The sequence below is a fragment of the Podarcis cretensis genome (assembly GCF_951804945.1).
Source record: "Podarcis cretensis genome assembly, chromosome: 8".
Taxonomy (NCBI): domain Eukaryota; kingdom Metazoa; phylum Chordata; class Lepidosauria; order Squamata; family Lacertidae; genus Podarcis; species Podarcis cretensis.
This window is the reverse complement of record NC_137177.1, coordinates 52,032,620-52,046,656: the sequence shown is the minus strand read 5'-3', so window position 1 is coordinate 52,046,656 and position 14,037 is coordinate 52,032,620. Positions and strand designations below refer to the sequence as shown.

General features: G+C 45.4%; 1 protein-coding gene across 5 annotated transcripts in view; it reads right to left on the bottom strand.

Annotated features, from left to right (window-relative positions):
- The window catches only part of ZFPM1 (zinc finger protein, FOG family member 1), a 119,073-nt gene that overhangs the window by 47,137 nt on the left and 57,899 nt on the right, over positions 1 to 14,037 (bottom strand). For all 5 annotated transcript variants that reach the window (XM_079988722.1, XM_079988725.1, XM_079988721.1 and 2 more), the window contains exons 2-3: positions 12,766 to 12,897; positions 6,328 to 6,423 (exon numbers count right to left, since the gene is read on the bottom strand). In XM_079988722.1, coding sequence (XP_079844848.1) covers positions 6,328 to 6,423; positions 12,766 to 12,897 — 228 coding nt within the window. The remainder of the gene's footprint in view (positions 1 to 6,327; positions 6,424 to 12,765; positions 12,898 to 14,037) is intronic.

Below are 14,037 nucleotides of genomic sequence, written 5' to 3'. Positions count from 1 at the left end.
CCCTCTACTGATCTCCCATGCCCTTCCAGGGACCAAAGGAAGAAAAGGAAACACAGAACATGGAAAGAAGCTGCAGATGATTCCGGAGCTCTGCTAGTGAGGAACCTGAAAGGGGAGATGGGCTTGGCCCCCAGTCTGGTCATGGAAGCCCTATCTAACAAATGATGGCCATAAAGTTGTGCCTACAGAACTTCACCTTGACTGCAGCTCCGTGGCAGAGCACCTGCTCTGCATGCAGAAGGTCCCAGGTTCAAGCCATGGCCGGAAACGCTACTAGCGACAATGTTGAGCCTCAATGGACCATGGTCTGACTCATTATAAGGCAGCACCCCATGTTCACCTAGGATGCCGACAGGTGCCTGATTGGGCAAAGTGTTTGAGGTACACCAACCTGGCCACTCAAGAAGTCAGCAAGGCTCTGCAGGAAGATTTGGCAAAATAAGATTTGGGAGGGACAAAACTGGATGGCACCCAGGAGCTTTGAAAAACACAACTCTCTCCACCCCCACCCACCCGCCTGGCCTGGCCTCCACACAGCATCCTCCTAGCCTGCCACTGCTGACACACGGCGGATCCTGCCAGATAAAGAAGAAATTCAGGCTGCTCAAAGTTTCCCTTTTTTTCCTCTTTCCCCTTTTTTTTTACCCATTCCATTCCTGATAAGTGTGGTGCCTGCACAGAGACTGATAGAAGGCCTATCGCGGCGGTTAGCGCAGAAAGGAAAAGCCTATCGCCGCAGCATCGCCGGACTCACATCAACTCCCAGCCACACAGAAATTAATATCACTCCAATTACCAGAGTGGAGATGGGCTGCACAGTGGCGATAATAAAATCTCTTTTACATAAAGAATGCAAATAACCAACTCCAGTGGGGGCTGGTGGGGGGAGGAGGGAGGAACAAGGGGGGGGGGAAGGAAGAGGAAGCAACTTGCCACCCTTACTCTGGTTGCTTATGAATTTGATCCAGGATACAGTGTCAGGACCTATTTTTCAACTTCAGGGAACTTAATTAAGCAAACCACTGACTGCAACATTTACAACATCTGGGACTTTTCTGGTAGGAAGGTGCATATGAGCATGTTCAGAGTGCACTTCCCTCACACAACTGGAAGCTAGAACTTTGGAGTCCCAGTTCACATCTCGTCAACAGAAATTAGAAACAGAACACCCACAACATGCAGTGGCAGAAGTCTACACAAGGAAGATCCTACCATGCAGATTCAGACTTGCATGGGTTCCACAGATGCAAGGAAGGCCCTCCATGCAGAGAGTGGATAGAAAACAGTAAAAGGTGTTTTTCCTGACCTTTTAAGAAAGCTGCAATGAAATATAAGGGGGGCTCTAAGGAAGCTTTGACAGCAACCTGGTGCCAGACTTAAAACAGGATGGGAAAAGTATATTTTGCAAGATGTACTTGATATGAAGACTAGTGGCTGCAGTTTATTTATTTATTGTTACATTTGTATATATTCCACCTTTCTGCCAAGGAGCTCAAGATGGAACTTGACTCTACGCCCCCCTCCTTATTTATCCTCACAACAATCCTGTGAGGTAGGTCAAATTGAGAGACCAAGAGCCGTAAGCTCAGTAGTAGAACGGCTGTTCTGCAGAAGGTCGTTGGTTCAATCCCAGGCATCTCCAAGCAGGGCTAGGAGAGAACCCTGCCTGAAACTCATCAGAACTGTTGCCAGTCAGTGTAGATAAGTTTGGGCTACACAGACCATTGGTTTCATTCAGTATAAGGCAGCTTCCTATGTTACTGAGCCTTTGAGTGACCCAAATTCATGCTGTGAGCTTCACAGCTGAGTGGGGATTTGAACCTTGGTCTGCAGGATGCTACTGTTGACACTCTAACCATGACACCATGGCTGGTGCTTTATGCACAGTAACATAGGAAACTGCCTTACACTGAGTCAGGCCCTTGGTCCATCAAGCCCAGCATTGTCTAGGCTGATCGGCAGTGGCTCTCCAGATGCTCACAAGGTTTCTTCTTCCCATCCACTGCCACCAGATCTCATAAACACGTCGGGTATGGAGCTTAGCTCCTTCTGCACACCAATCCACTGAGCTATGGTTGATATGCATATCCCAACCCAACTCAGCCTAGACATGGTCTTAAGGCACGCAGGGCAGCCAGAGCTGTACACTCTATTCCTCTCAATTCCTAGTACAGAGATATGTTGTCCCTGGGGAGCATAAGAAAAGAAGAGACGTGGGAGAATTCTTGTGTCCAAGTTGCTCCAATCCTGATCATGTGTACACAGTTCCTCATGTGCTGGTCCTATCATCACCCACCATCTGCAGACAAGACTGAGGACCAGTGCAGCTGGATGCAATGTGCTGCAGTAGTGTAGTGGTTAAAGGGTCTGAGTTCAAATCCCTATTGGGTGACAAAATTCACAGGATGATCATGGACAAATTACTACTCTCTCAGCCTAACTTATCTCACAGAATTGTTGCACAGATTTAAAGGGGGGAGGCCTTTGATGCTACATTGAGCTCCTTGGAGGAGAGGAAAAATATCAATGTAACAAATAAACCAAGAGCAAGGGATGGATGAATGGGTCAATTTCAGTTTCTCCAAGTTTCTCATTTTTCCAGTCTTAAATTCAGTTCTCCACGTTTTATATCAGTTACTATTTTTTAAAAAAAGTCATCATGCAAATTCATCAATATCTTCATGTGGATAATATAACATTCACCTTTTAATATGACTTTTGCCTGATATGCACATTTTTTTAAAACAATTATCTCTAATATAATGTATTTTGGTATGTGCAATTTTCAACAATGCATGCATTTTTATGCACACTAGTATACAAATCTTTGTACACGTTGCTTGACTAGAGAACTACATTGCAAAATTCAGAGAAATGCGAATTTCGAAGAAGGGCTGTGTTTTGGTTTGCACATTGTATTGGAAAGCACAAATTAGGGAGGGATCACCTTTAAATGCAAACTAAATCAAATTTATTCACCACCCCTATTATATGTGGACATGATAAGTATTTGCTGGATCAGGCCAAAGGGCCATCAAGCCCAACAAACTGTTCTCATAGTGGCCACCCACTTTCTCCTCCTGTGGTTTCCAGGAGCTGGCATGCAGAAGCAGTACTGCCTCCAGCGGTGGAGAGGCAGAGTATACCTATCATAGCTGGTGGCCATTAATTGCCTTATCCTCCATGAATTTATCTAATCTTCTTTTAAAGTCAACCAAGTTGGTGGCCTCCTGTGGGAATGAGTTCCCCAGTTTAAGTATGTGTTGCATGAAGGAGAACCTTGCCATCATTTTTTCTGTTGGGTTTTATCAACAAGGATCATCGGAATAATAAATGATACAGACCAAGACTTCTCATGTCATTTGTATATCACAACAACCATAATAAATTTGCACTAATAATTACCATATACGGGTGTATTGTTAGCGGTCAGTGTATAGGTTCTTAGTTCATGAAATGGTTTAAATGAAAAGAGAGTTTTTGATGGATAGCTCAGTCAGTAAAGCGTGGGACTCTTAATCTCAGGGTCATGAGTATGAGCCCCACATTGGGCAAAAGATTCCTGCATTGCAGGGGGCTGGACTAGATGACCATTGTGGTCCCTTCCAACTTTAGAAGTCTATGATTCTACGAAAAAGAATGGGGAAACAGGATAGAAGAGAATTAACAGATAACATTCAGCATCAAATAGCTAAATGCTTAATCAGGATCCCTTGTGGTGGTGCTTAGATTACGTATGAGTAATTGTCATTTTTCCTCTTACATTACCAATGAAACAATATAAAGTGTTGAAGGAGTACTTTGTCTTATCTGGTTGTTGTGCCATCAGCTGAGCATCCTACCCCTTCAGAAGACAACAACCACCCAGTTCTTGGGGCTGAGCCAGGGACAAAGTCAAGGTTAAGGGTCCCGTAAGCAAAGCTGGATATAAACCATTACTCTGCTCTTAGTATGTTGGCAAAAGGGATTTGGGCATCTTGAGTCTCCCTTGTGCTATTCTGAGATGATTGAAGAGCAGCAGTGGAGAGAGCAGGCATAGGCAGGGTGGGTGGGAGGAAGGAGGGGATGCTGCGCCATGTGGCCAGCCAAGGATGAGCAGAGCAGCCTCACATCCGTCCATCGAGGCCAAAAGGTCTGGGGTGGGAAAGAGCAGATAACCAAGGAAGAGACAGAGGAGGTAGTGGCGAGGGAAGTCCTGCAGATATATTTCCGGCCAATACATCTAGGAAGCGCTGGGGATATCAGCCTGGCTGTGAACAGACATTTCCCTTCCTGAACAGGGAGTGGTGTGTGTGTGTGTTTCTGTGTGTATGTTGGGGCAGGGGAAAGAGAAGAAGAAAGCAGACAAACACTTTTAGAAGCGACTCTCACTTTCCTATCTCCTGACTTGAATCTTCTGCTTTCATTGTTGCTTTAATGGTTTCTCTTTATTGTTACACTGCTTTAATTTGCCTTGTTTATTATATACTTTAATTATGGATGTTATAATGTTGTTGCTTCACAGTGCCTTTTAATTATGGGTAGCTGCATTTTTAGAATTGGTTTTGTTCTTGTTATTTTGCCGTTGGATAGGATTTTATTCATTTCTTTGAACCGCCCTAGTATTTCTTCTTGTAATGAAAGGCGGCGTATAAAGCCTTTTAATAATATTATAATACTCACAAGCAACTGCTGCTGCCGAGGGAGATGGGATTCGCATTCAGGGCATGGGGGGGGGGAGACTCAAGGCAGTCTGGACTTTGGAGTTCTTTACAAAGTGACCGAGAGGCTGTGTGTATATGTGGAGTGGGGTCGGGTGTCTTTGTGGATTTGCTAGGATGAATTTGGTCATCCTCTCAATTGAAGCAGCAAAAGCCATAAAGCAAAAGCTGCAGTTATGAGATGTGCTTGGAAAGGAGGAAGGATAAGAAAACAACAAAGGGCCCTCCTCCACAAATAAGTAAGAAATGACGAACTTTTTTTTTTAAGACACCTGAGGCAGTCTCACAGACTTGGAACTAGATTTCTCATCCTTGATCCATTCTAGGAGATTACGGAGGCTGCCATTCTCAGTGACACACCGTGATGCCTGGTGCCCATTTGGATCAAACTCATTCTAGATCCATCTTAGGGCAACACTAAGGAGGAGGAAGCTTACTGGCTTCATTCAGAAAAGGGCAATCAAAATGATCGAGGGGGGTGGGATCAACTATTCTCTGAGGAAACTTTTTGGGCTGGAGAGAAGGTGAGTAAGAGGCGACATGGTAGAAGTTCATGAAACGATGCATGGCATTGAGAAAATGGATGGAGACATGTCCCTCCTTCTCTCATAACACTGGAACTCATGGAGCTCCAATGAAGCTGAATGGTGGGAGGCTGCAAGGCAGAGAAGAGGAAGTACTTTTTCCACAGAGTGCATTGTTAAATTATGGAACTCATTCCTACAGAAGGCAGTAATGGCCACGAACCTGGATAAAGGAAGATTAGGCAAATTCATGGACAGAAAAGCAATCCACAATGGCCAAGCTCTGCCTCCATTGTCAGGGGAGTTATGCCTGATACTTAGTCAAATCATGGTCCCATCTAACTCAGAATTAGTTAAACTGACAGGCAGTAGCTTTCTAAGGTTTCAGGCAAGGTTCTCTCCCAGACCTACCTGGAGATGCCCGGGATTGAACCTGGGACTATGCAAAGCAGGTGCTTAGCTAAGGATCCTTCCCTATCACTCTAAATACACATCCATCCCCCTCCACCCCAGATCATATATAACCAAGCTGCTGTTCGCCAGCTCATCACACACTCACAGACTTTTCCACTGACAGATGGAGACTGGCACACCCAATTGTTTCTCTGCATGACTTGTTGGTTTACAGATGAAAGTCCAGTGAGAAGGGGGGGGGGGACTATGAGCAGCATCCAGCTTTCCTAAAACTCACGGCTTTCTGCAATACTCAGGGCCCATGAGCTTACTAGCCTTCAGTAGCTTTTTAGCTCTGCTCTGTCTGTAACATCCCCACATTTGATGTAGAAAGGAAACACTAACGGTGGACTTTCTCCCTAAGCGTGGCGATTTTTGCTTCAAATTATTGAAGAAGTCTTCGCGTTCTTAAAGACACTGTCCTTCAGGATTCCCCAAAAGGTGTCAATCAATCAAGGGGGAAAGAATTAAAAGTCTCTGATTGATTGCCTTCATTTAAAAACCAATTTTGGTTGGAGAGATCTGTGCTCAGTTTGGAACTTAGTTAAGCAGCACAGGCCTGCTCCTACCTGCATGAGATCTTTTTCATTACTTAGGGGAGTTTGGGTTGGTTTAGCAGGGAAGACAGGAGGAGGAGCGGGGGTACTTACCTGGCCCGTTCCAAAGCTTCGGCTCCTGGGGCTTCTCCAGAATCTCTTGTTTATCTGGCTCCTTTGGGCTCTCCAAGCTCTCTCTGAGTTCAGTCTCTGAAAATTGAAGTAATGAAATCATTGAATCATCATTCAGAATCATTGAGGGTTGTGAAGAAAATATGGTCAGCCATTCAGGTGCACCAGGCTTTTATGAGCCAAGTCACATGACCCAGCTTTAAGACAGCCATTCACACAGCTGCATCATGAACAGAGCGCTCGCCATGGCTAAGAAGGGGGTGTTCTTTGGAGATAGAAAGCAAAAGACCTAGCTCCCCCACACAGCAAGTGGGACGATCAGGACATAATTGTACTGCATGGAACTGAGTCTGGTCTGTACCATTTCACGCCATACGTGGGGATGCACATGGGTGAATACCATACCCCTTCTGTCAGGTGCTGGTGTGGTTGCTTGAGAGCAAATAGGCAAATAGGCAAGACTCTGACCTGTCTTTTCCAGGCTTTATGATTAGTGCAAGCTATTTACAGTGAAGAGCGTTGCAAGTTCATGTCTGGTTCACTCGCTAGCAGAATCTGGGAGTGGCTAGTCCTTATACCTCCTCCAGCATAACAGTCGCGTGACCCCCAACCTTCTCCTCCCTTCCCTGCACCTAAACCTACTGCGCAGAATGGGCGCTGGCAAAGGGGTACTTCCCTCCCCTCCGGTTTGCTCAGGCTCGGTGTTGAGGCTCTCCCTAGCATCCCCTGCTCCCACCAATTCCTCTCCACTGGACTTCCCTCCTCGCCAGAGGAGGAACTACTTCGCAAGATTTTCGGAGGTTCCCTATAACACAACAGCCCTTCCACCTCTCGCCTCTGAGCTGATGGCAGTTCCCTGACACCTTCTATCCAAAATGACACCAGCCCCTGCATACTGGAGAGGGGTGTGTCAGCAGGAAGGGATTCAAGCTTAGCTTGTCTTCTGGAGACAACTGTTTTCTAAGTGCAGGAAATTATTTCATTTTAATTCTAGTAGAGCATTTGACCGTGTGAGCTGTGCTTCCCCCACCCTTCAGTTTTCAAAGACAGAAGTGGTCCAGTGAATTGTTTATCACCTCACCTAATGTCTGGGAGAATTAGACTTCAGTGAATGGGTTGGGTTCTCACCTGATGTCTAAGAACTAGGCCCAGGAATAATAATGACATTTAATATGTGGAACTGGCTCCCAACCAAGGATAGAAAGACATGCATAGGATGGCAGGAAACCCCACAAGGTGACAATCAACATACAGAGCTGCTTGCTAGATAATAATGAATCTGACTGCTGCAGTCCTTGTCTCATCACTCATCCTCATAACAGCCAACTCCTAAGGGCCGATGCCCCTTCAACTCCCCCAATAAAATATTTGAGCTCAGTTGATGGGCATTGCCATTCAAATGGTGTGTGTGTGCTGCTGCATCTTGTGATTATGTTGGGCGTGGCTTACCTCCCCCCCCCCCATATTTTATTTAAGTTGGCCCCCCTACCTGTGTATTATCTCTATATCTTCCCAGTACCTGATGTTTGGAGACAGAGCCCACAAACCAGACATACTTTGCAATGTTTTATTTATTTGTGGCATTTATATCCCACCTTTTTCTCCAAGGAGCTCAATGTGGCATACATGGTTCTCCCCCTCTTTCATTTAATCCCCACAACAACCCTGTAAGGTAGGTTAGGCTGAGAGGGAGAGGGACTGGCCCAAGGTCACCCACTGAGATTCATGACCGAGCGGGGATTTGAACCCTGCTTTCCCAGGTTCTAGTCTGACACTCTAACCACTATGCTGCACTGGTACTCAATACTTACTTTAAAAAACAACAACTTAATGAAAAGCCTAAAATCCAAATGAATTGTGCAAATTAAAATTTATTCAAATTGAAGACAGGGCAACAAGTAGGAATAAGGAGCTATGCAAAGTGCTAAACACTACCTCTCTTGCCAAGACTCACTTGGGCATATCAGGTTTTACTAGCCACTCTCGATCTATTTTCAAGCTTATTTGCAGCCAGTAAGGCCTAAAAAAAGAGAAGAAGCCACAGCCAACATTTATACCTTGCCTTTCCATAAAATCTCCAGGTCAGCTAACAGTTTGAAAAAAGGTAAGAAGAAAAAGATAATATAAAATAAAAGAGAAGATAAAATCAGTATCAAGCAGTCTGAAAATAAAGATGTCGTACAGTACCATTACCTATCAAGCTGTTTCGGCAATAAAATATCAGGAGGGTCAATCACACCTTGTTATAAAGAGATTAAAAAGAACTTCCCAGAAAATGAATGCTTTTTGATAAAACAGAACAGAACAGAACAAAACAAAACAAAATAAGCCATCAGAATGAGCATGCCAATTGCTCAGGAACGCTCTCTCTCAAGTCATTCAAAGTGCATAATAACAAGCCAGGCCAATTGCTCCACATCGCTCAGTACTGTCCACACTGACTGGCAGCAGTTGTCCAGATTCTCCCACACTTACAGGGAGATGCCGGGGTTTGTACCTGAGGCCTTCTGCGAGCAATGCATGAGCTCTTCCACCAATCTACGGCTATTCCCCAACCTAACGCAGCCCATGTAGAAAGGGCACATAACAGAGAGCCTCTGCTGAATTGCTCACTGAGCCGGCAATCCCAGAACACTCCCAGGATGCTTCACTTTAAGCTTGTGTGAGACAAACATCAACCGTGACTGGATGATTTGGGGGGCTCAGAGTTGCTTCCTTATTTTCCAGGCCTCCCATCCGGCTTCTCCCAGCGCCAGCTGGCTGACGAAGAGAAAAAACAAAAGAAAAGAAAATTGGGTGGGGAAAGAGAACTTACTTCCTGGGCCTACTCTCCCGGTGGCAGACTCATAGCAACTTGATGACAATTATTTTCCCCATTAACTGCTGTTCGAGATCCTGCCGATAAGCCTATCTGCATAAGACAGCGTGAAAGATTAGCAGGCAGAGGGCATGTTTGCCTTTGCACCCAGGCCCCCAATAACCACCGCCAAATAAGGCCCCACAACCATGGCCCAATCGATTGGCGCCATAAAGGGTGCCTGGGGGTGGTGACGTCACCGGCGATTGGTGATTATTAATACAGGTGATAAGGTGGGAATGGGGGGGTGGGGTGGATGATTAACATCAAATAAATCAATCGCCGGGTATAAAAGTCCCATTATTTTTGGCTATAAATCAAAGTGGCTGGCATATTGATTGTTATCCATCGCGCTGAAAGCTTTTTGCTATGCGCCACAGGAGCAGCAGTTATTGCAGCCGGTGCGTTATCATGTGCTATCGCCTCCTTTTATCACGACGCGCTAGTGCCAGGTGCACTGTTCAGGCTGGAGCTTTCAGAGCTCTCTGCTCTCCCTAACCTCCCCCCCCCCCCCGCAACCCACAACCCCCCACCCCTCAGCCTGAGGCTCTTGTAGAGAGCCTTAAAAATCAGATAAAGGAATCTCTTGCTTCCTTTTCTACAGACTAGCTCGGTGGGTCAAAATCTGCCATTGCACAAAACACTTGGCTTCCCACCCACCCACAAACTGCCTCACTGCTCTTGCACCAGGTCCCAAACATCCTGCAAGTCCCTCAGAGATTAATAGCTTCCTAATAGACATCTATGCAGTTGTGCGTGGACAATGGCAGTTACCGTGCCAGGGGGATGAGAGAAGGAGGAGGAGAGTTTGGATTTGATATCCCGCTTTATCACTACCCTAAGGAGTCTCAAAGCGGCTAACAATTTCCTTTCCCTTCCTCCCCCACAACAAACACCCTGAGAGGTGAGTGAGGCTGAGAGACTTCAGAGAAGTGTGACTGGCCCAAGGTCACCCAGCAGCTGCAGGTGGAGGAGCGGGGAATCGAACCCGGTTCACCAGATTACAGGTCCACTGCTCTTAAATCACTACACCACACTGGCTCAACGCTCAATGTGTGTGCATACGTGTGCATGAAAGAGGAAAGATTAGATGGCCAAGGGTCACCAAATAATGCCTGACATTTATCAGGGAGATAATCAAATTACGAATATTACTATTTATGCTCCCTTGTTTTTTATTATATATAAATATATAAATAAAACAGCTTTAGAAATTTGCTGACCCTCTGCTTAGATCCAAGCACACCCACCATTTAAGAAGTGGAAAATGAAACCAAAACACACAACTTAGGCTCTAGGTTATGTCCCACTACCAAATGGGAACCGGTTGGCAGGAATATGAAGCAGGCCCTTTCTGCCGGTTTTTGCCCTGCGAGGAGGAAGAAGAGGCGAGCGAAGGAGGCACACACATCAGGGCCTACTTCAGTCGGACTGCCCTCTGTCCCCTGCAGCCAACTTTACATGTTATATCATTTGTTTTAGTGCTTTAAAACGCCATTGGGTGCCTTGCCATATAAATGCAACAAATAAGTAAGAAAAGAAACCGGGGCGGGGGGGATGAAAAGAAAAAAGTAAATAATATAATAACCATCATCCAAGTTGGGTTCTATGACATATTCTTTTTTTAGGGAACCCTGTTATGGCCTAAAAGGTACAGGAGCACATTACCTGGGTAGGGTTGACATTATATTGAAGAGCAAAAAAGAGGACACCATGATGGCCATTCAAAGCAAATAGATGCAATTTGTCTTAAATTTTACCCCTGAAAAAGAGAACATGTCCTGGATAAAGAGGACACATGGCAGCCCTACCTGGCAGAGCACACATTGTGCATTGGGGGGTAGTCACCGCGGGCACTGTATTTTCAAAACACTACCATACCACTTGAAACAGTCGTGGCTTCCCCCAAAGAACCCCAGGAACTGTAGTTTGTCTGCTTGGTGCTGAGAGGAGACCCCTATTTCCTTCACAGAGCTACAACTCCTAGAGTGGTTTAATGGGTTCAGGAATCCTGGGAACTGTAGCTCTGTGAGGGCAACAGAGGCCTCTTAACTTTAAATATTTAGCACAGATGGGGCCTTAACACAACCTCCAACACTGTACACACTTCGTTGGGTGCCAGAAACGGTTTTTATCTGTCCAACCTTCCCCAGAAGGATGAGTTGACTCATAGGTAGTTATCGGATTTCTTTGTTTTGAAAAATGTGTTCTTAAATTCTGTTTTCAATTGTATTTTTCCTGCTGCATGCTGTTAAGCTATTTTGTAACATTCAAACATTGACACACATTTTGTTGGGTGCCACAAACTTTTTTATTTGTCTAGCCTTTTCCAGAAGGATGAGTTGACTCATGGGCAGTTATCTGATTTCCTTTTTGAGAAATGTGTTTTTAAATTCTATTTTCAATTGTAACATTTAACTATTTATAAAATCGTCTTAAATAATAAAAATGTCTTTATAGATAAATAAATGAGAGAGGAGGGGGAGGGAGGGAGGGAGGTGTGGAGAGGTAAAAGTAGTCCAATTAGATCTTGTCGACATTAACACTCAGAAGTTAAACTTGCTCTTTTCTAGGGACTTTTTCTCACATGTAAGCACACATAGTATTACAGCCTCAATATTCCTGCTGCTTCTATGGACAAATAAGACAGTCACTATTGTTTGGGCCAACTCATGTTTCTAAAAAGCTGGGAGACAGAAGCAGGGTGTGTGTGTGTTTTGCATTTCTAGGTCAGCATTTACCTAGCCAGGTCTGCAGTCTTTCAAGGCGCAGTAGCAAGAAACTCAGACCCTTAATTAGATTACAAATTGCTGTGGGGAGAGAGCAGAATTTATTGATTGAAATTTGAGCCAGAGCAGGGAGCTGCTGCTGCAACAGCAGCAGCAGCACAGAGGCTATAAGAAGCAGAGCTACGAAATCCCCAGTTGAAGTCTTGCCTCTCCCACGAAGCCGTGAGCAGCCCTTAGGGTAGGCTGTTCATCTGCAGTATGGGGACAATAGTACTGATCTATCTTACAAGTCTCTTGTAAGGATTCCAAGTTAATGTGCACAATCTGCTTTGCAAATGTTACAAACCCTAAGTATGATTGCAGACAGTGGAAGAACACAGGAAGCTGCCTTACGCAGAGTTATAGCCTTGGTCCATCTGGCCCAATATTGCATGCACTGGCTGGCAGCAGTTCTCCAGGATCCCCACCTCGGTATCTGGTGATGCTGGGGATTGAACCCGGGACCCCCTGTGTGCAAAGCACATGCTCTACCGCTGAGCCATGGCACTACCACTGAGCTGCATCTTTTTCTGTTCCCATATGAGAAACAGGAGTAATAAAAGACTGCACCTCTGAGCATGGGCAGATTGCCTTTCCTTCTCTACAGAATGACCACAGCAATCCTTTCACCTATCAGAGCGGGGGGGGGGGGGCGGAGGGACCTGCAGCCTCACAGATGTTGCTGGACCACAACTCCCTTCATCCCTGACCATTGGCCCCGCTGGCTTGTGGCTGATGGGAGCTGGACCCCAACACCACCTGCAAGTTAAGGCACAGCACAAGAAAGGAACTTACTTTCGCTGCAAGGGGAGCTGGACAAATCGCCTTCCACGGAGCCTTCGCGGTCAGAAGCGCCTCCCTCCTTTTCCGAATGGCTGTGGTCCTCCAAAGGAACTTCGTCCCCTTCTTCCATCTCACCAAAGGTGCCTGCAAGAGCAAAACTAGGTCAGAAATTATGCAGGCATTCCACCAGCCCAACTTAAAAGAGACGCTCAAATAACATGCTACATTTGTTTTTTTAATGCATCAAGAACAGTGCAATTAATGATCCACAGAGTTTGAGGTCTCCTGGCAAATCAATAGCGGATTGAGAGGATATTGGCAATAAACAGCAGCCTCTTCTGTCACATATGGGTGGATTTTGGTTGCATGCTTGTTTGGAAAAGGAGGAGAAAAAGTTATCTCTAGAGGTATACCAGGGCACAAGCATAAAATTGTCTAGGGATGTGGTGGGCAGAAGGCAGAATGTGTTCCCTGGGTGATTTATAGTGCATTGAGTCGCAATAATTTAACAGCAGCAAGTAAATCTCTCGGCCGTGACTGCCCTTGTGCTAATTGCTTAGGCTCCATGTTACTCACCAGGAAAACAGGAATATTTTTCTCCGGTGCTCATAATACTAGAACTCGGGGACAGAAAATGAGGTGGAGTACTGGGAGATTAAGGACACAGAAAAGCTTTGTGCTAGAATTCCCAAGATCTGTCATGGCATCGTCCTCCTATTCATTCATCTGAAGTCTTTTTAAGCTGCCTCCCAGAGTGGAACCATGGGCAATGTAAACCAAAATCAAACATGCATAAAACAACTTACAGACTTTAATTACAAATAAAAACAGTAGCGGCAATAGAAATTCAAATGCTCCGTATGCCTCCCCAAAACCCAAAGGTGTGACTTTAAGGGGCTGCATTATACCAAATAAAACCAGTGGTCTATCCAGTTCAATACTGTCTACACTGACTGGCAGCAGCTTTCCAAAGTTTCTGGCAGGGAATCCTTCCCCCAGCTCTACTTGGGAGATGCTATTGGGGACTGGTGCCTGCTGTGTGCATATCTGGGGCAATGAATTGGAAGAATAGGGCAGAAACTCTCCCCTAGGCTCTCCTTGGCACAGCTGCCTTAAGGGGGTTTTTTTAGAGACTGGGGGTGGGGGAGTTGTGTTCTTCCCCACCAAAATATGTGAACTACTCTCCTAAATTTGCACTTATCCAAATATTGGGGGGGGGGGTTTGGAAACAAGCCGTAAAAATGTGAGCAAAAATGCAGTTAGTAACAAAAATAACATATACCA